Raw genomic sequence first — 22,666 nt, 5'->3', positions numbered from 1 at the left:
ATGGGTGATTAGAGGGGTTATTGGGTGCAAACAGTGGTCGGGGGGGGGGGGGGGGGCAGATCAGTGTGCTTAGGTGCAGACTAGGGTGGCTGCAGCCTGCCCTGGTGGTCCCTCGGACATGGAGACCAACAGGGCAGGAGGCAGCCTGTATAATAGGCTTTGTATACATTACAAAGCCTATTATACATAATACATGCGGCGATCCAGGTGCTAGTAACCCGCATGACGCGATTGCCGCATAACCACGCCCGCCGCCACCGCCGATGGGCGTATTGCGGTCGTTTGGGCGCAGCCCTTGCCGCCGCCCATCGGCTTAAGGCGGTCGGCAAGTGGTTAACATTGAAGCTGAATCGCCTCAAAAATTAGCAAAAATGCTGCAGGCCTGAGATTGCGTTTGGGGGAAACACAAAAAAGAACCACTCTGGTGTGCACCATTCCATTGAAATACATTAGCCAAGCAGTTTTCAAACACGCTCAGAACCGCTCTTGGTGTGCACCGGCCCTCACTAAGGCCTGGTGCACACAGAGTGGTTTTTGTAGCGTTTTCCAAACCGCTTCAGCCTGTGAAAACGCTTAGCTAATGTATTTCAATGGGATGGTGCACACCAGCTGTTTGAGGTTTTTAGCAAAACCGCAAACGTGGGTCCTGCAGCACTTTTGCGGTTTGCAGAAGCGTTTCTGCCACAAAGTATTGGAAAAGCTCAAACCGCTCTGGAAAACGCTAGATCAGAGTGGTTTTCAAGGTGTTTTTGTTACAGAAGCTGTTCAGTAACCGCTTTTACTGTAACAATATTTGTAATCGCTACACAAAAACGCTCGGCATGTTTAGAAAACCTCTCTAAACATGCCTAGGATCCAGGGGCGTAACAATAGACCCTGCAAGGGATGCCTCCGCAGAGGGGCCCAGATGCCACAGGGGGCTCGTGGGGGGGGGGGGGGAAAGTTTGAGACTGACAGCTAAGGGCATGGAGAAAAAAAAATGTATTCTGCTCTCACACCATTGTTATATTGACTGCATGTGTCCACCACACAGATAAGGACTCGCACACACTTTGGAATTTGTACACTGTCCCTGCTCCCTGGGGTCCGTAAAAAAAAAAAAAAAAAAAAAAAAAAAAAGTCTCTCACTGCTGCAAAGTTCTAAAGACTTGTACAACCTTACAAACAAAGGAGTCTCATTTTGAAAAAAATGTTGTACCACTTTCCGTTTTCAGCAAAAGGATTCCTAGATTCTTATCACACGGCTAATGATTTTATGGCCCCTGAATACTTTTACAATACAATGGAGTGGAGATTGATGTCTTAAGGTCCGTACACACACGTCGGACTGGAGGCAACGACGGGTCCGTTGTCACCTCCCGCTGGGTGGGCGTTCCAGCGACAGTCCGGCGTGTGTACAGTCTGTCGGTAGACTGATACGGCTGTTTGAGCAATCCGCCCGGCGGATCGCTCAGAACCAGCCGTATCAGTCTGCCGACAGACTGTACACACGCCGGACTGTCGCTGGAACGCCCGCCCAGCGGGAGGTGACAACGGACCCGTCGTTGCCTCCAGTCCGGCGTGTGTACGGACCTTTACTGTTGCTGCTTCATTGAGAGCTTGTTGTCTCAATGAAGTCAAAGTTCTTGTAATAACAGTATCAATCAGTGATATTCTGAATGTTTTGCCAAAGTTACATTGATACTATATCTTATGTTCAGCATGTCATTGTTGTTCCTCCATATAGCATGTTCTCTCATGTAGTAAAATAATAAGGCTGTGTGTGTATGTACAGTATGTACTGGGAGCAGAGCTGCGACGAGGGACTTGGCTGCAAGGGGCTGGAAGAAGCCCCGGGTAAGTAGATCTGGGGGTAGCATAGATTGCCTGACGTTTCTAAGTGTTTTTATCTGCATGGGGAAAACACATTGGTCCTCAGTTTTCCTGTGCAGAAAGCGAGGGGGTGGGGGGGGGCCCATCCAAAGTTCGCAGGAGGGGCCAAAGTTTCGCAAGGGGGCCCAGTGATGTCTAGTTACGCCCCTGCTAGAATCGCTCTGAAATCTGCTTCAAAAACCTCTAGCGTTTTGAGGATCTGCTAGCGGTTTTGGTGTGCACTGGGCCTTAGGCTACTTCTCCAAAAGAGTATTTGTGTGGTTTAGGAGTGGGAGTGAATGTAGGCAGATTGCTATGCATGGAGTACCAGTTAGGTCAAAACCATTCCTGCCTTCCCTCATACGTTTGTCATTATGCCAATGTAAAAGTTGAAAAAAATTCCAAAAGTATATTTAGGCCTGGAACCCACTAGAGCGGTTTCAATCGCTAGCGATTTCCCTAACCGCTCTGCCAATGTATAATGGATGGGACCGATTCCACTAAAGCAATTAAGGAAAATCGCAAGACATGCAGCATTTTTGGAGCGTTTCTATTCCGAAGAATTATATAAGAGCATGGAAAACGCTCTCAAAACGCTATCACAAATCGATAGCGATTTTTTACGCTTTCTAGTGTGTTCCAGGCCTAACACAGGTTAAAAAAAAAAAATTTTTAAATCATGTGACCATTTGTACCATTGTCTTCCTGCCTGAATCTCTGCATCACTTGCGGCCAGTACAGATAGCTGAAAACACACCCCTTTTCTAGCTCTGTGAGTTGATGGATGCCACATCACTGCCCATAGACACACCACCGGGAGAAAGCACCAGCCATAGTCTGCTTTAAAAGCACATCTGAAGGATTTTATTTTACATTATGTTAAATTACATTATAACGCCTTGGGTACAGTATAATCTCGCTATAATAAACTCTGGTATATTCAACATTTGGGTATAGAAAACTACCTCTCCAGGCAAATGTGCAAGTTGTACTGTGCATCCAATGGGAGGAGAGAGTTGCTCCTTTCCAGCAGAGAATGTACCAGGGCATGCTGGGATATTTCTAGGACAAGTGCTTGTACTGTGCATCCAATGGGAGGAGAGAGTTGCTCCTTTGCAGCAGAGAATGTACCAGGGCATGCTGGGATATTTCTAGGACAAGTCCTTGTACTGTGCATCCAATGGGAGGAGAGAGCTGCTCCTGTGCAGCAGAGAATGTACCAGGGCATGCTGGGCCATTTCTGATATAGTAAACCACTTCTCCCGATCCCAGGAAGTTTACTATAATGAGATTATACTGTACACTTATTTTTCTCTTTACTTTAAGTACAAAATAATACTCAATAAAATAACTTACAATAAATATGTGCAACAATTAAAAAAATGGTCCATCAGATTTTTGCAAAAAAAAGTAAAATAATAAAAAAAAAAAATTAAAATTCCAACACATCCAAGTTAATATGGGGTGTATCTTTGCCCAGCAGACCCGTGAAGCATGGAGTTCATCAGCATAGGCGGGAAGGGATAAGCGCTAAGGTGTGGTGCAGGCATGGGTGGAGGATGGATCCCTGCGCCGAGTACTGGAGGAATTTGTGCAAAGAGGTGGGGCACTGATTGAGAGGGGAGGGGCATGGCCATGTCAGGGCCAACAGAGTAGGATGAGGAAGGTGCTGAGGCGTCCATGCCGGGGTAGCCATAGTAAGGAAGGCAGAGTCCAGAGAACATGGCTCCCACCCGCGCTTCTTGGTTCTCACGCTTGAATTTCATTCTCCGGTTTTGAAACCAAGTTTTAACCTACAAAAAATAATTAGGGAGATAAGTGTTAAAACACACTGTTCATAAAGATGGTAAAGGAAAAAAAAAAAAAATAATAATAATAATATAAATATATATATATATTTATTTTTATTTTTTTTATTTATTTATATTTATTTATTTATTTAATATTGTTTTAGCTGAGGAACACTAAAGCCTACACATGCTACCGGTAGATAATTCTCAGTTACGAGGATTTTTTTTTTTTGTGCGGTCTCAGCCAAGAATCTAGTGTTTGTGTGTTCAGCTGCCCAGTTACTAAGAAATGCATCATCTTCTTTTGTGTCCTGTACTGCAGGATTCCTCTTGTTCAGGTCTTACCCTTTTGCCCCCACTATAGTGCAGTACATACTGCTTGCCTATTGCTGAACAGCATGTTTGTAAAGTGCTACAGACTACAGTATTTTTTTAATTTTTTTTTTTTAATGTGGCATTAATAATTTGCATTGAAATGAAACAAATCTGATTGGTTGTTTTGGCCCACCCCCTTTTCTAAATTTGAACCCCAGTCACCCAATGACCAACTGTACCGGGTTTTAGACTTGAGCCATTAACAGTACTAGAATGGCAGCAATTAAATATTCCCCTTGAAAATCAGTAGGTGAATTTTTATTGGCCTTTGTAGGCTCCACCGACTTTTCTGAATATTAATCCCAGTCACGCAGTGACCAACTGCGCACAGTTTGAGAACCCTGCCATTAAAGGATACCCGAAGTGACATGTGACATGATGAGACATGGGTATGTACAGTGCCTACCACACAAATAACTAGGCTGTGTTCCTTTTTTTTCCTTTCTCTGCCTGAAAGAGTGAAATATCAGGTATGTAAGTGGCTGACTCAGTCCTGACTCAGACAGGAAGTGACTACAGTGTGACCCTCACTGATAAGAAATGACAACTATAAAACACTTTCCTAGAAGAAAATGGCTTCTGAGAGCAAGAAAGAGATAAAAAGGAGAATTTCTTATCAGTGAGGGTCGCACTGTAGTCACTTCTGTCTGAGTCAGCCACTTACATACCTGATATTTAACGCTTTCAGACAGAGAAAAAACAAAAACAAAACAAAACCAAAAAAAACACCACAGTTATTTGTGTATTAGGCACTGTACCTACACATGTCTATCTCATCATGTCACATGTCACTTCGGGTATCCTTAACCACTTTGTCCTCCTACGTCAAGGAGGACATGTATGCTCCCTCGGCCGATCGTGCGCATGCACTCGCTCCCGGCCGCGGATTTGTTAGCCCAGGAATCAATGAATCGGGCCATGGTGCCCGATCACCGATATCTCTCCCTTGCAGAAAAAGCGACAGCTTCTCTCGGAAGCTTCGCTTTTTCTGACTCCCAATGTCCCTCTAAGTGTACATTGTACGCTTAGAGTGATGTCATGTAAACAAACTCAAGGTTGCCATCTTGTGGCCAAAAAGTAAAACTGCATCTAAATGTAAAAAAAAAAAAAAAAAAAAAAATGCACATATATTTACCTCAAACAAATACTATTTACATCCCACCCTCCCAAAAATACCCACATAAAAAGTTTTTTTTTTTTTTTTTAATTAAAAACGACCACACACACAAATATTTACCTAAGGGTCTAAACTTTTTAAATATCTATGTAAAGATGAAATATTTCATATTATTATTATTATTATTATTATTATTATCTTGTAAATATTGATGGATGCAAAATAGAAAAAATGCTCTTTTATTTCCAAATAAAATATTGTCGCCATAATTGTGATAGGGACATAATTTAAACAGTGTAATAACCGGGACATATGGGCAAATACAGTACGTGGGTTTTAATTATGGAGGCATGTATTATTTTAAAACTATAATGGGCGAAAACTGAGAAATAATGAATTTTCAGGTTTTTCTTATTCTTACTGTTAAAATGCATTTACAGTAAGGTAGCTCTTAGCAAAATGTACCACCCAAAGAAATCCTAATTTGTGGCAGAAAAAAGATCAGTTCATTGTGATAAGTAGTGATAAAGTTTAGGCTAATGAATGGGAGGTGAACATTCCTTGGGTGCATAAAGTGAAAACGACCGAGGGCTTAAAGGGGAACTGAAGAGAGAGGTATATGGAGGCTGTCATGTGTATTTCCTTTTAATCAATACCAGTTGCCTGGCAGCCCTGCTGGTCTATTTCTCTGCAGTAATATCTGAATAACACCAGAAACAAGCATGCAGCTAGTCTTGTCAGATCAGACTTTAAAGTCTGAACCACTGAAACACCTGATCTGTTGTATGCTTGTTCAGGGGCTATGGCTAATAGTATTAGAGGCAGAGGATCAGCAGGGCTGCCAGGCAACTGGTATTGCTTAAAAGGAAATAAACATGACAGCCTCCATACACCTCTCTCTTCAGTTCCCCTTTAAGTGGTTAAAGAATGGCTGCAGTTTACATTTTTCCCAGTGAAATTTGTATTTGTCATCAACAAGGTAATCTTAGGCAGTTGCCTAGGGCCTGGAGAGTCTAGAGGCCCGGTGGACAGTAGCCCTTACCAAATCTGACTAAAAAAAAGCCAGATGATCATCAGCGGTTGGCAATAACTGCCATCTTGCCTAGTGCCCCATTTGGTCTTAATCCTTTTCTGCTACAGTAGGGCCATATGTCCTTACCTGGGTCTCTGAAAGGTTCAGCTCCTTGGACAGCCGCTTCTTCTCAATGGCCCCGATGTATCTGTGCACTTTGAAGGTCTGCTCCAACTCGCTTAGCTGCTCCAGAGTGAATTTAGTGCGAGCTCTGGTCGTGGTCTCCTCTTCGGAGAGAGATCCTGGACTTTTCGTATCCTCTGAGCAGAGACTCTTCCCCGGGGTAATACATGGCTCATGGCCAGACACCTCCTTATCTACCTTTCTGTTGCTTGTCCAATCTATAAAAGAAGAAAATAAAGAGCTCTTAAAAAGCAAACCAGAACTCAGAACTTCCTTTCTGCTCTAAAAACATACACAAGGCCCATTCACATTTAAAAGCGCAAAACGGTAGCGTTTAGGGCGGTAAAATCCATGTACGCTCTCACGATTCCTGATGATTGCGATCAGTGCTTCTATAGTGCTTTGTATTGCAATCACTCTTGAATCGCGAGAAAATGCTGCAGGCAACACGTTTTGCGATTACCGTTAATCATGAAACGCCCACGATTGGTGGCAATCAGATCACTGCCATAGGGTTAAGATCACCCACCAATTGCCCTAGTGGGAATGGGCCCTAAAAGAAAAACATCTTTGTTACAGCTGATACAAATCCTACAATCAGCAGTTTGTCTACTTCCTGCTTTCATGGAAGCAGACAAACTGTTTACATCCTGTGTTTACCAATTAACTCTGCCGAGGCAGTCAGCTGAGGGTTTAAATTACAACTAGTGCTTAGTCAGAGGAGAGGGAATTAGACATGCTAAACTCTCTTAATACAGACAGGTCATTTCTCTAGGCTTTCCTTCTGTCCTGTGCAAAAGTTCAGGTCCACTTTAAACTTGCCATGTTTGAAGAAAGGCTGTAGTGATAGAATTAAAGGGGAACTGACGAGAGAGGTATATGGAGGCTGGCACGTTTATTTCCTTTTAAGCAATACAAGTTGCCTGGCAGCCCTGCTGATCCTCTACCTCTAATACTATTAGCCACAGCCCCTGAACAAGCATGCAGCAGATCAGGCGTTTAAGACTTTAAAGTCAGATCTGACAAGACTAGCTGCATGCTTGTTTCTGGTGTTATTCAGATACTACTGCAGAGAAATAGACCAGCAGGGCTGCCAGGCAACTGGGATTGTTTAAAAGGAAAAATATGGCAGCCTCCGTATACCTCCTTACTTCAGTTCCCCTTTAAGGGGGCTGATCAGAACCGTCACAACTGCCCATCATCAAGAGGCAGCATTAAATATAGTCAGTGCCTATTGTTTCTGAGGCTATTCAGAGATAGATCAGTGCTACCAACTCATCCCTTTGATTACTGCCAAGTATGAATTATACAGATCTTGTGGCTAGTTAGATACAGTTTAGGCACTAATATGAAAGTAGCTCCAGATCGTGCATAACTTAAGGTCTTGTACACACCTGCAACTTTCCCGCCCAACAATCATCCAAACTTGGTCTATTGGCGATAGTTGACAGTGTGAACGTGTAACAAATGACTAGACAAGCGACTGATAACAGGCAGTGTGCCCAATCCAACAGGCAGTTCAACTACATGACTGCTGGTCATATCATGCAGTTGGCTGCGTGTGTGCAAGTCATTTCAATTTGTACTGATTTTGAATGCGGCCATATCGTGCAGTCTGTCGTTAGGATTGCGTGCACAGTATGCAAATGAGTTGGTTGTTCAGTTGGTTGGTGCGCGGAAAATACAAGTCGTGACATAAACCATTAGGGGGATAGCGGCCGAGCAGCAAGGCTGAATCCCAAAAGATTTTGATCTGGAATCGGACTGCAGTTTATGGTGGCCAACAAATGTCTCTGATCAGATTCGACGGGAGAGAGATCTTTTGGTTGATAGACCGTCAAAATCGCTAGAAGTATGGCGACCTTGAAGGTGCCCTTACATCCAGCAATGTATGGGCTGATTGACCAAGAGACAGATCTCTCTCTGATCAGAGAGAGGGATCTGTTGGCTGCCCTTATGCCGCAGGCCGATTACCAATCAATTTCAGCATTAAATCATTTTGTGAATCGGTTTTGTGACACTGCCTTTGTTGCTGTCCCCAAATATAAATGTGCCCCCCATACATTAAACTACATTACCTTTTCCCTGTCGCAGCAGAGTCCAGCTGTGCTTCCGCATTAGTGTTCCACATGACGTCCGGCGTATAGCATGTGTAATGTCACATGTGCCCTACGTGCTGTACGCCGGTAGTCACATGGGGTGCCAATGCCCGGAGGGGGGGAGGTGTCTCACATATACATCTGGTGGGGTGGGGGGCACTTTTACAGTAAATTATCCTGGTATATTTTGTACTGGCTTCATAAGAAAAAAAACATTCCAGAGATTACCTGACAAGACTAAAGATGTCCCTACCTGTGATAACATTTCAGAATGTAAATCAGAGAAAAGACTTTACAATGGACAAACACGAATTTATAAATCAATATTGGAAAAATATGCAGTTTTATTCAATATACCGCCAAACATCTCAACCACAAAATGCACCACACGTCCAACAAAGCACACAACATGACCGACACCACGACAAACGGTTTCCACGACTTCATACTGTGTGCACAAGCGAAACGACGGACTAGTACACAGCCAAATGCATGATATCAGCCCAACAGTTGATCCGCTGGATTGGGTAAACTACTTGTTACAAGCAGGGCCAGCCCGCTCATGAGGCGGGGTGAAACTTTTGCCTCAGGCGGCAAACTTCTAGGGGCGGCATCCGCCCGTCCGTGGGTGCGCGGGCGGGGGGGGGGGGGGGGGGGGCGGCTGCCGAGCTGGATGGGTAGCGGGCAGGATGGGGGTATTGGGCCTAGCGGGGGGGAGGGAGGGGGGGGTGGGACCCCCCTCCCTCGCCTGGGTCCCCCGATCTGCGCTCCCCTCCAGCTTTAAAATTGTGAGTAAGCAGCCGACAGTAAGAGGCACGGGCGAGGGCTCACTCACCTCTTCCTCGTTCCAGCGTGCGCTTCACTAACGTCACTTTCTGCAACGCCGCCCACTGTATTGTACGTGGCCGGCGTTGCAGGAAGTGATGTCAGTGGAGTGCACGTTGGAATGAGGAAGGCGAGTGATCCCCCGCCCGTGCCTCTTACTGTCGGCTGCTTACTCACTATTTAAAGCTGGAGGGGAGCGCAGATCGGGGGACCCAGGCGAGGGAGGGGGGGTCCGACCCCCCTCCCCACTGCTAGGCCCAATACCCCCGTCCTGCCCGCTACCCCTCCAGCTCGGCGGCCCCCCACGTGCATTGCAGCCACTGGCACTATGCATACCTCCCTCCGCTTCCTCCAAGACAGCATCTCCTCTCTTCCAGGCCCTTAGGGCTGGTTCAGACGGGCGTTTTTGTGGCGTTTAACGCAGCGTTTCAGACGCAGTGTTTTTTGGGATCTACTGCCATCCCATGCAAGTGAATGGGAGCGTTTAGAGCTGGCTTTTGCAGGCTTTCATGAAAGCCTGGCAGTAGATCCCAGCGTTGCGTCTAGTCTCAAAAGCAACATGCTGCTTTCAGAGGCGGTAAACGCGAGGAAACAATAGCAGAGACCAGAACTGCTAGCCTTGAACGCTTTTCAAAAGCTAGCTTTTAAACGCTGGCGTTTAAACGCTGGCGTTTGAACGCAATGCCAAGCAAAAGCTCAGCAGACGCCCGTGTGAACCAGCCCTAAATCAGGTTGACTGTTGGTTGGACTAGCAAGAAAGCTTTTGTTTTGCAGTGCAGTAAAGATAAGAGAACAATAAAGCCCATTTATCACTCACTTGGAGACTTTGCTTTTGCCAGTTTAGAGCTAGTTCACACTGCAAGATATAGCTGGCATTTAGTGAGCACTGATGGACGGAAATGCCAATTTCTAGCTCTTATGGAGACTTTGTTATTAAACTCTGAAGTCAGCATAATACCGCATATCGCTAATGCAAATTTTCTGCCTTTTACATTACAGTCAACAACGGCCAACTTTGGCGGTTAATAGCAAAGCCCCCGAAGGTTCTACAAACACCAAATTTTTAGGGTATGTTAAGCAGAAAAATGGAAACAAGAAGAAGAAAAAAGATTTCAAAAAGCCTTGTATTTTGAGAAAAATCGATAACATCGGCAGAAATTACCGTGAAAATCCGCTATGCGGTATGATGCCGACTTTAGAGGTTAATAGCAAATCCCCCATAGGTGCTAGAAACACCAAATTTTAAGAACGTTCGGAATGTTAAGCAGAAAAGTCCACGATAATCCGCCTACCGCACTTTCATTACCAATTTCCGATACGGAAATGCAATTTCTGATCGGAAATTTCATTTCCGCGGAATCTGAACGAGAATCCCTATTAGTGAGGTGATTTGAAGGCATTCAACATCGCTGGCGATCAGCAAAGGGTTGTGTACAATATATCCCTGTGAGAGCATTCACACTGCAGCGCTTGTACTTTGCAGAAATCACAAACATTCTTTGGAGTGATTTCAATGCGTGTCTCCTTTTGACAATTGAGAATCACTGTACAATCGTAATATGAAATCAAGTTTTGCAGTCGCAAGTCTGTATGGGCCTTAAATGGACCGGTGCTTTAAAGAGAATCTGTATTGTTAAAATCACACAAAAGTAAACATACCAGTGTGTTAGGGGACATCTACTATTACCCTCTGTCACAATTTCGCCGCTCCTCGCCGCATTAAAAGTGGTTAAAAACAGTTTTAAAAAGTTTGTTTATAAACAAACAAAATGGCCACCAAAACAGGAAGTAGGTTGATGTACAGTATGTCCACACATAGAAAATACATTCATACACAAGCAGGCTGTATACACCCTTCCTTTTGAATCTCAAGAGATCATTTGTGTGTTTCTTTCCCCCTGCAGCTATCTTCCACTGAAGTGTCAGGCTGTTTCTTCCTGCAGAGTGCAGACAGCTCTGCCTGTATGTAATTCCTCAGTATGTGAAAGCCCAGCCAGCTCAGAGGAGGATTTATCCAGCTTGTAAAAGATAAGAGAGAAGAGAGAAGCTGCCCTAATCTAAATAGTGCAGAGAGGGGCCTGGAGGGGGGAGATACATCACAGAACCACAACACTGAAGAACTTGGCAGCCTTCCAGACACAGGCTGACAAGTCTGACAAGAGAGAGATAAGTTGATTTATTACAGAGATGGTGATAGTAGAACGTGCTGCAGTAAGCCAGAACACATTAGAATAGCTTTTGGAACTTGTAGGATGATAAAAAACAGGATGCAATTTTTGTTACGGAGTCTCTTTAAGCCCCATACACACAGAGGGATCTTTGGGGATCTCCGTCACCCAGCATTGATCAGTACACGATCCCTTGGGCGGCAGAGTAGAGGCAACGCTGTACAGACGCCTCTGTTGCTACGCGGGGGCAAGAGGCGGCACACGACGGAGCAAATTCTCGCCGGTGGGGGAGCAGGTATAACAAAGCTATTGTGCTTGGGCATCGCTAAAGACCCGGCACGCCGGCTCTTTAGCCGATGTCGCTGTACACGCGCTGGTCTGACCCCCAATTCTTGTGCATGGCGGTCAGTCAGTATAGTCTGTTCTGGCCGATCCAGACCAGAGTGGGTCATAGATGCTATGTATTTGAATGAGGCTTGCTCACACTACAGTCCTGCTGCGGACATTAATAGTTGGAAATCTGATTGGTCCTGAGCAAATTTTGTGTTCCACCCGCGGAGTAGGGATGGTCAATGAGGCGCAAATAATTCCAAGGTGATTCAGGCTAGGAACACACTAGGCAAAAATGCTAGTGTGCTTTACATTGTGTGTTCTTGAAAAATGCACAATTAAAAAAAAAAAAAAGTTACTGTATTTAAATTCCATTCAGTAGGAAGATTAAAAAACGCCCCCCCCCCCCCAAAAAAAAACCCCACCCCCCCAAAAAAAACCTGCACGTAAAATGCAATTGTGTATAGCATCAAAACAAAAAAAAACTCAGAAAACTGCCTAGTGTGCTACCAGCAAAATCTGAATGCAAATGTATGCAGCTTGAAAATGGACCAGCTGAATCCTTCCAAGGTGAAATTTGATTGGTCCATCTTCAAGCCGCATAAATATTTGCATAGTGCTGCATAAACTCAGAATTACTTGCATCTCATTGGCCATCACTGCCAGGGAGGTTCCTGCTTAGTGCATAGCAAGAAAAAATGCTGTTCTGAGTTTGATATCTCATTACTTTTGGGTAAGCGGTGAGCCAAAGGCACAGATAGAAGAGGATTCTGGGATACTGTTGCTATGGCTTGCAGCAAGTTTAGTTTTCACCCCACGCCTCTATGAAGGAATAAAGCCTGGTACAAGCCACTTTCATGTAGTATGAGAGCTTACCTACACATTCAGTTTCTAGTATTCAAAATCTGTTCGCCCTAATGCTACAATAGGTCAGTGATTAGCCAATCAAAATTGTATGTGTGTAAGCACCTATAGTTATTGCACTCTTACAATAGCAAAAAAACAAACAAAAAACACACTACTCTCACCCTGAGACTCACTGTGTATTTGAAGCAAAAACCAATAATAAAAAAAAAATAACAAACCAAACTCCATACTTCCCCAGTGAACTAAAAGGTGCACAAAACAGAAGGAAAAAATGCTGCATCTTTACGGTAAATGAGTGCAGTGTCAGTTTTGCACCTTAATTTCCTGTACAGAAAATGGTTGTGCACGAATCAGCCAAAAGATGTTCCATGCAGTGTCCATAAAGGACAGTACACATATCCAATGAATGGCCAATGTTACCACCTCCATGTAGTATGTATGGCCAACAAATTAAATACTAAGCACAGATTGTGCAGGCAAGCTCTCGTACTACATAGAAGTGGTATAATAAGCTAATAAATATTGGAAGGGTGTACTAGGCTTTAGGATACAAAAACTTCAGGCAGTTGGGACCCTTGAGGGAATAGTTTAGAGTTTTTACGCATGGTGATGCGCATCAGATGAGACATCCCATGTTAATTCATGGGCTTGATCACATTAAAAAGACTCTGCAGTCTCATAAAAATACAGTTTTTATTGTAAAAATGTGTTTAATGTTACTGTCCTACCAAAACCGCCGCCGTGAGAGGCAGAGCTTTCAGCTGCAGCTCTGCCTCTCCACGTGTCTATCAGGGCCAGATCGCCGCCTCCGCCCTTCTCAGTCATCCTTCACTGAGAGGGGCGGGGGAGAGGCGGAGATCCGCCGCTGACAGACGCGTGTGAGGCAGGGCTGCAGCTCATAGCTCTGCCTCTCACAGAAGAGTAGAGGGCAGCAAAATCCTCCACCAAAAAAGCCGTGGATTTTGCGGGGGAGAGGGAGGGCGAGTTTGGGGAGAGATTTAGTTAGATTTCAGTGGCGGGGATGTGGCGGTTTAGGTAGGACAGTAATGTTAAAGGGAACCTTAACAGAGAGATATGGATGTTTCCTTTTAAACAATACCAGTTGCCTAGCATCCTGCTAATCTCTTTATCTGCAGGAGTGGCTGGATTACACACCTGAAACAAGCATGCAGCTAATCCAGTCTGACTTCAGTCAGAGCACCTGATCTGCATGCTTGTTAAGGGGCTGTGGCTGAAAGTATTAGAGACACAGAATCAGCAGGAGAGTCCAGTAACTGGTATTATTTTAAAAGGAAAAATCCAGATCCTTCTCAGTTAAGGTTCCCTTTAAACACATTTTTAAAATAAAAACACGATTTATAGGAGACTTCAGCGTCTCTTTAAAGGACCACTATCGCCAACATTGTAACATTTAAAATACATGTAAACACAAACAACTACATTTCTTACAGAGTAAAATGAGCCATAAATTACTCTTCTCTTATGTTGCTGTCACAATAAGCAGTAGAAATATGACAGAACCAACAGGTTTTGGACTAGTCCATCTCTTCATGGGGGATTCTCCACATGGCCTTTATTATTTCTAAAGAGACAATAGCTAAAAAGGATTTATATAAAGATGCAGACCGACCCCCCTACCTGTTTGCACACTTTTTGGGCAGTTAAGCAGAGCAACTGCTATTCACTAAGTGCGTTTGAAAATAAAGAAAGCCCTTAATAATCCCCCATAAGGAGTTGGGCTAGTCCAAAACCTGCCGGTAATGTCAGATTTCTACTACCTACTGTAAATGCCAGCAACATAGTAGACAAGTAATTTATGTCTCATTTTACTCTGGAAGAAACTCACTTCTTATTTGTATGTGTTTACAATATTTAAAATTTTTACGATTTTTACAATAGTGGTCCTTTAGGGCCCATTCACCCTTGAGCATTTGCCGTGCGAAATGCAAACGTGTAGCCTGCACCATTTTCAGGCGATCGCGTTTCAGTGCTATAAAAGCGTGAACGTGGAAAAAACACTCCCGCAAAAAGTTTTGCCCTTTCAAGTGTGAATGGGGCCTTAAGGGCCCGTTTCCACTTGAGCGGTGCTGAATCGTCGCGGTAACGAATTTGCATGCGGATGCAAATTAGTTAGTGTTTGTATGTGAATTTTACTGCGAATTCGCATAGGATTTTGCATATGTTTGTATGTATGCGAATTTAACCATGTCAATGCCTGTGTGCTTTTTCATTGGTTTTATGCAAAACCGCATGCGAATTTCCTATTAAATACATTGTATGTGAATCGTCTAGCATTGTGCGGCGAGCGAATTCTGATGGCTCTGCCGTGCCGATTTTTCCTGCACACAAAACCGCAAAGAAATCCCGACAAGTGCAAACAGCCCCATCCACTTGTATTGCCTATGCGAATTTGCATGCAGGAAATGCATGTGAATTCGCTATAGTGGAAACGGGCCCTTAAGCTAAAGACACACCTGAGATAGAAGCATTTGAAAAATAAAAGGTCACAGACCAATTTTACCACCGTACATGTAATATGAGAGCCACACCCACACAGTCTATTCTATTTAGCGGAGTACACACATCAGATAAAAATCTTTTCAAACTCAGGAATGTATCTGTCACATAGGTTTGATAGACTATTCTTTCTAATGCTGGGTACACGCGGTACAATTTTCTGTGCACTTTTCCGACCCAATCGTTTTTTCTGCACTCAATTCTCTTATCTTCATTTTTCTTATCTTTTTCCATTCACTGCTATGAGAAATCGAGCACAGAAACAATCGGGATCAATATCAGACAGGACGGATTTTATCAATCAGCTCCATCTATCGCACGGAAAATCGTACCGTGTGTATTAGGCATAACGATGGCGCACACATGCAAAAGATCTGCATAAAATCAGTTCCTGCAAAATGCATTCATAGTCTACGTTTTCTGCAGATCTCATGCTGGGAATACGCAGCTCGATTTTGAGCCATTAAGATGGCACGTTAGATAATTTCCAACATGTCCGATATCCAGCCCGATCCTTTCGCCGCTCTATTCCAGATTGAAGTGAATGGAAAAAGATAAGAAAAACAAGCAGTAGATAGGAAAATTGAATCGAGCTGCAAAACAATCAAGCGGGAGAATAGATCGAGCCGTGTATGCCCTGCATCATACACACCTTAATGGACATTCATCTGCAGATCAGATCCTGGTGGATCTGATGATGAATGTCCAATCTGATTAAATTTGATTAGGGCATTGCAACATTGCAGGTCAGATCCCATTATACTTCAAGGATTGGAGATCCAATGAAGACCTACAGGTCAAGTTTAAAGACAACACCTTTTTTGAGCAATAGTAGAAATTACAACTGCTCAATAACAATACTAACTACAACACTAATAATCTTTATGTGCTCAAACCCACTAGCAGCCTTTCCTAAGCGCCAGTGATTTGGAAAGCTCTAGCTAATGCAATGCAATGCAATGCTATGGGGGATATGTAGAAAGTCACATCACTCAAGTGCGGAGCAGTGCTTTTCAGCGCTGCTACCTTTGGGCGCAGCCAGCGCCGCCATAGACTGTAATGGGAATCAGTCTATAGCGGCGCTCAGTGAGGAAGGTCGGCTCCGTCAGAGGACGGAGCCGAAGTTGCTTAAAAAACACAATAATTCGGCCTCCAGCAATCGCTGGAAGCCGAATTATTTCATTCCCCCACTATCCATGGCGGCCTGGAGGGGGAATAGTAATTAAAACGACTTGTGCAGAAGCAGGAACAGCCATATAACAGCTGGATCCTGCGCCCAAGTGTACCAGCGCCAAATTCACATGTACGCCTCAAGTGGGATCACACCCATAGCATTACATTAGCAAGAGCTTTTCAAATCCAAAGCTGCTAGTGGATTCCAGGTATAAGAAAATATCAGCAGCCTTTTTCTTACCAGGTACATGTGAGGGAGTGCCTTGGATCTGGGTAAGTCCTGCAGGTTGGTCAATGCCGGTTTCTTGGTCAGTGCTGCAAGTGATGTCGCTGAGTCTCTCCATTCCAACACCACCAGTCTCCATCTGATGCTGCACAGCAGAGGGATCCCTCCTGCACCTCCATATATCCACATTTTGGTATGATGAGGAATTCTTGTGGCTGCTTTCTGAGAGCCATTCCACTGAATAAGTCTGGCCCTTCTTTTCCATCCCCACTCAGCTGTTTGGTGTTCCTTGTCCAGCAATGTCCAGCCAACTAACCTTCTCATTGTTCCTCCATGCAGATTTAAAGTCTTTGAGTCAACACAGGGTGTAATGGGCTAACCTTGTAATGATGCCTGTAACAATAACTTTATTGGGTGTTACAGTCATTTCCATTGTAGTGTAATTGTCACATCCTCTTAATTCCCCCCATACAGTAGTTAGAGGGGCCGTTGACTGGCTCCAAGTTCATGTTACCATGGCCTTCAGTGATACCATTGGCTGTTAATTGAATCACTAGCTTTACATTTGGATAACCTTATATTATTGCTGTAACCTTTTTACAGATGCATTGTCTGGGGAGATGATAGTAAGCTCACTGGAGCCATCTCAATTATGCTTAAACGTCATCAGAAGGGATAGACTTTTTCCACTCAGCGACGGGTGACTGACTGATTCAATGAAGGCTTTCCACTGACTGACTGGATCATGTTGAGCATGAGCAATTATTATTATTATTATTTAGTATTTATATAGCGCTGACACATTACGCAGCGCTGTACAGTGTATATATATATCTTGTCACTAACTGTCCCTCAAAGGAGCTCACAATCTAATCCCTACCATTGCCATATGTCTATATTATGTAGTGTAAGTACTGTAGTCTAGGGCCAATTTTTTAGGGGGAGCCAATTAACTTATCCGTATGTTTTTAGAATGTGGGAGGAAGCCGGAGTGCCCGGAGGAAACCCACGCAGACACGGAGAGAACATACAAACTCTTTGCAGATAGTGCCCTGGTTGGGATTCGAACCAGGGACCCAGCGCTGCAAGGCAAGAGAGCTAACCACTACGCCACCGTGCTGCCCATGAGCAATGCATTGGGTTGACCAACAAGCAATTAAATTATTATGCTGGGCATACACGGCACGTTTCTGGATGCAAATATGCGCCGGATCGAGCCGCTCGCTCGATCCGGCGCATCCCCGCTCGTCCGTGCGGATCGATTCCCGCTCGTCCCCGCCGGCGGAGATCGAGCGGGGAATCTATCCGGCAGGTCATCGGACCTGTCGGATATTATCAATCGAGCCCATCAGCGGCTCGATCGATAAGGAAAGAAAGTGCCGTGTACGCCCAGTATTATATATATATATTTTATTATTTATATATAGTGCCAACATCATCCACAGCACTGTACAGAGTATATTGTCTTGTCACTGAACTGTCCCTCAGAGGGACTCGAAATCTAATCCCTACCATAGTCATATGTCTATGTATGTATCGTGTAGTGTACGTATCGTAGTGTAGGGCCAATTAAGGGGAAGCCAATTAACTTATCTGTATGTTTTTGAGATGTGGGAGGAAACTGGAGTGCCCGGAGAAAACCCACGCAGATATGGGGAGAACATATAAACTCTGAGCAGATAGTGCCCTGGCTGGAATTTGAACTGGGGACCCATCGCTGCATGGTGAGAGCGCTACACCACTGTGCTGCCCACGGTTATTCTGCAATAACCCATGTTAGCTGGGTACACTACTGTAATGAATTCCAATTGCTATAAGAATGCTTCATGTAACTGTCCCTAAAGCTGAATACCTACTGGCAGATCAGGGTCAGATGGAACGGGGATCATTGACAAATGATCACTCCTCGATCCAAGTAGGCAAATTGGTAAGCGTTGTTAACGATTGATGGCGTAAACGATCATTTATACGATCACAGAAACCCCCCCGCAAGTCAAGGAGGATGGGAACGGCTCAATCGGACATGTTGATCGTTCAAAAATGAAGGATCGATGCGGATGGTGTGTATTGTTAAAGGCAGGCAGTCTGAAAGGAGTACATTTGAAATCGGCGCCGGTAGACTTGGGCGCAGGATACAGCGGTATATAGCTGATCCTGCTTCTGCACAAGTCCGGGCCGTTTATATTACTATTCCCCCTCCAGGCCGACATGGATAGTGGGGAAATGAAATAATTCGGCTTCCAGCGATTGCTTGTTGAATTATTGTGTTTTTTAAGCAACCTCGGCTCCGTCTTCTGACGGACCCGACGTTACTCACTGAGCACTGCAATAGGAGTGATTCCTATTATAGTCTATGGAGGCGCCGGCTGCGCCCAAATCTAGCAGCGCTGAAAAGCACTGCTCCGGTCTGAAAGATAAATGCTTCACTCACCTGAGGCTTCATCCAGTCCCTGGAAGTCTGTCCGGTCCCACGGGGCAGTTCCACTCTGAACCACCAGACCTCGGCTCTCCCCTCCGTAGGATTGCGACCCGCGCTGGGGTTGGGATCTTCTGCACAGGCGCACCTGTTGTAATTGTGCTCCCATCCCCAGAAGTGCTCTGTGCTTGCGCAGTTCATGAGACGCGCTGCGCACCCACGCATGCACAGTAGATCCGAACCAGCCGCGGATCTTAACCTCCCTGGTGGTACGCAGATGCAGTGGCTGCGTCTGCGGGAGGGATTTATTTAATTAAAAATCTTTTTTTAATGTTAGCTAGCACTAGGCTAGCTAACTGTGACCCCCAAGTCCCCCGGCAACGGTCTGAAGCCCCTCCCCCCCGATTGCTGCCGGCAACACTCACCCGTCCGTGATCCCGCGAGAGCCGCAGTTTCCCAATTGGCTTCACTCGTCGCTATGGCGACGATCGGACATGACGTCATTGACGTCATGTGCAGTTCTGATCCTCCCCATAGCGAAGCCGTGTGCTTGATCAACCAATTAAAACCATTTTTATTTTAAAAAATCCTCCCGGGGCGATGTGATCCCCTGTGGCGGCTAGCCCGACACTGTGTCAGGCTTACCGCCAGGGAGGTTAAGGGGGGGAGAGCAGAGGCTTGGCTCAGAGCGGAGCTACAGCATGGGACCTAACAGACTTCTAGAGGCTGGAAGAAGCCCAGGTGAGTGAAAATTTGATTTTTCAGATTGCTTTTCGTTTAAACATCATTTAACAAAGTGTCGTTAAACAATATTGTGCAATATCATGGAAAAAAACACGTTTGTTGCGTAAAATCGCTTGCAAAAATCATTTAGTGGTTATGGGCCTTGAGGCCTTGTTCACATTGCGTTTTGCTTCCGTTCGCGTTAGGCGTTTTTTGAAGCGTTTTTTCTGTCGATCCCCGGCGCTTGGGTGGGCAGGTTTTTTGTGGGGTTAGTGGTTTCAGACGTTTTGGTAATTCTCTCCCTGACGCAAGTCAGGAAGTGAACTCTTTGATCCGGAAAAGAATAAATACAATGTATTTATTCTTAAAAACGCGAACGCAATCTCTCCACAAAGCGGTTTTGTGAGCGTTTTGCGTTTTTTCCTATACCGCCTATTATAGCAAAAACTCCCTAAAATGGCTCAAGCACTGCTTTTGAAAACTGACAGCGCACAGAATGCTTAAGTGAGAACTACACCATAGCACAACATGGTGTAGCCGCTTTCTGTGCGTTTTGGAAAAAACGTCAGTGCTTACATTTTTCAAAAAACGCCTCTACTGTGAACAAAGGCTAAGGGCAGGATCACTCTGCACCCTTCAAAAATAGCTACAAAACCCCATTGTAAAGTCACAGTCGCTTAGCGATTGAAATTTGCAGTATGAACTAAGGCTTAGGCTAGGCTCTCATCTGTAGCCGGATCACATGCGGCTGGAGGGAGCGGATAGGGTAGTGTCCGCTCCGATGGTCCGCTGTGGTGTGGGGCAGATGCGTTACCCTCATAGGCTTTATGGGAGAACGCATCTACTCTTCCAGGATCATCGCGCACTGCTCAGAAATGCCGTCTGCTTGCATGTGACAATATACAATAGAATCTGTTCACTGTCATGATAAGCGGACAAACGGACAAATAAAAATGTCCATTCTCAGCTCCAGTTGGAACACAGCCCTAGGGTGTTTTATCTAGTGTGATTTTAAAATGCACAGAACAGGGTGACCAGGTCTGGTGATAATAGGAGGAATAAGGCCTAATTGCTTGTCCTCCTCAGTTCCTCAGACAGGAAAGAGCTCTGAGAAGGGAGACCTGTTTGTCAGACCTCTGGAGCCAGGTTCTGTTTGAGGTGAATCATGTTAATGTGTTTTATTAAGGAAGAAACAGCATAGGAAATTAGGCAGTTCTTTAGGCATGAATGACAGCAAATATGTGCTGCCTGCATTTCAAAGTCAATAGCTTCAAGTTTTTTTTTTTTATGAACAGATCAAACAGTTAACAGTCCATTCTGTGGGGCAGACAGGACCTCCCCATCTCTCTCAGGTGATTCTAGGGGATGATCTGCACCCGCCCTCCTCTCTAGGTAACTTCTGCTTGCCTTAAATGACTTTAGAAGTTTGGTGGAGGAAGGTTTGAGGAAAACTAGGGGGACTTTTCTCCTCATTTAACATCCTGGCTGCTTGTCTCAGAAGAAAATGGCACCACTTCATCTGAATATGCAGGACAAGCCTAGTGTGTCATTTACTTGTGTACACACATCTGAGGGGAAAAGTCAGGTACTGAAAGCCTTCAAAGGAGGCTTAATGGCTGTGTTTAAACTCTTGGCTATAAACTGTGGAGTCAAGGACAATATGTGTATATAATGAGGACTTAATGCCCAGTAGGTACACACCATGCAATTTCCCATCAGATCAGGGGAGTAACTAGACTTCATAGCCCCCCCCCCCCCCCCCGCAAAAATGATAGCATGGGGCCCCCTTGGTCCCTGAAACGTGATCAACAGACGGCGAATGGCAGCAGAGGGTTTTCTGGAGGCAGGAAACGAATGACACATGGTCCTGCACATGGAGTTTTTTTTTTTTTGATAATTGGTTGCGGTTGGGGAGATGGAGGAGGGGCCTCTGGGTTCCCCAGCGATGGCAGGGGTGATTGTTACGCCCATGCATCAGATAGGTGGGTGAAATTAAATATTTTCAACAGGTCCAATCTGATTTCTGATCGATTTTTGTATAGAAGCGATTGGAAAATTGATCAGAAAAAATTATTGGAAATCAGATCGAACCAGTTGCTGACCGCTCTATCTGACGAAAAATTGCATGGTGTGTATCCGGCATTACTCTTCCTCTTGTAGTTTTCCTGTGGGTTCAGTTGCTTTCAATCAGATCTCCAGATTTCCCCCAAATGAAACAATGTTTGACGAAGTTTGTGAAAATATCAGAACTCCTAGTTCGGAAGATGCATTGCTGGAGCTATATCCTCTATAATAAACTCTGTGTCGCTGTGTCTAGCTGTCCCCATGTCCCTATTATTTGCTACTGCGCATGTGCGCAGTACGGACAGCTGGACGGGACCAGGGAGCTGGGCGAGCGGTGCGCGTGTGCGCATGCGCACTGGTGGCGGCAACGGTGGTAGAAAAAATACCTAAAAGTATTGCCAGTCTGCTGACCATGTACTGAGGGTGTTAAAGAATACCCGAAGTGACATGTGACAAGATGAGATAGACATGGGTATGTACAGTGCCTAGCACACAAATAACTATGCTGTGCTCCTTTTTTTCTTTCTCTGTCTAAAAGAGTTAAATATCAGGTATATAAGTGGCTGACTCAGTCCTGACTCAGACAGGAAGTGACTACAGTGTGACCCTCACTGATAAGAAATTCCAACTATAAAACATTTTCCTGGCAGAAAATGGCTTCTGAGAGCAAGAAAGAGATAAAAAAGGGGCATTTCTTATCAGTGAGGGTCACACTGTAGTCCCTTCCTGTCTGAGTCAGGACTGAGTCAGCCACTTACATACCTGGTATTTAAGTCAGACAGAGAAAGGAAAAAAAGGAACACAGCATAGTTATTTGTGTGCTAGGCACTGTACATACACATGTCTATCTCATCATGTCACATGTCACTTCGGGTATCCTTAAAAGACTGAATACAATCCACTCATTAATGCATGGTGTGGGGTCTCTGA

The 22,666-nt window shown here is 44.8% G+C and overlaps 1 protein-coding gene across 1 annotated transcript; it reads right to left on the bottom strand.

The window, feature by feature from the left end:
- Nucleotides 1-3,305: 3,305 nt before the first annotated feature.
- Nucleotides 3,306-16,798, bottom strand: VENTX (VENT homeobox). The gene is made up of 3 exons (XM_068258895.1): nucleotides 16,549-16,798; nucleotides 6,293-6,546; nucleotides 3,306-3,644 (listed from the first exon to the last, which is right to left on the bottom strand). The coding sequence occupies exons 1-3, from the start codon at nucleotides 16,796-16,798 to the stop codon at nucleotides 3,306-3,308; spliced, it is 843 nt and encodes a 280-aa protein (XP_068114996.1).
- Nucleotides 16,799-22,666: the final 5,868 nt, after the last annotated feature.

The sequence above is a fragment of the Hyperolius riggenbachi genome, chromosome 10, assembly GCF_040937935.1.
Source record: "Hyperolius riggenbachi isolate aHypRig1 chromosome 10, aHypRig1.pri, whole genome shotgun sequence".
Taxonomy (NCBI): Eukaryota; Metazoa; Chordata; class Amphibia; order Anura; family Hyperoliidae; genus Hyperolius; species Hyperolius riggenbachi.
The sequence above is the reverse complement of the archived record's forward strand: the minus strand, read 5'-3'. Positions and strand labels throughout refer to the sequence as shown.

What these genes read in the sequence shown, in the direction of transcription:
- VENTX (XM_068258895.1), bottom strand. Translation starts at nt 16,798, where the DNA reads ATGGAAAAGAAGGGCCAGACTTATTCAGTGGAATGGCTCTCAGAAAGC. An exon ending in CACTCCCTCACATGTACCTG is followed by an intron (nt 6,547 to 16,548) that starts GTAAGAAAAAGG and finishes CTTCTTTTATAG; the next exon opens with ATTGGACAAGCAACAGAAAG. An exon ending in TGAACCTTTCAGAGACCCAG is followed by an intron (nt 3,645 to 6,292) that starts GTAAGGACATAT and finishes TATTTTTTGTAG; the next exon opens with GTTAAAACTTGGTTTCAAAA.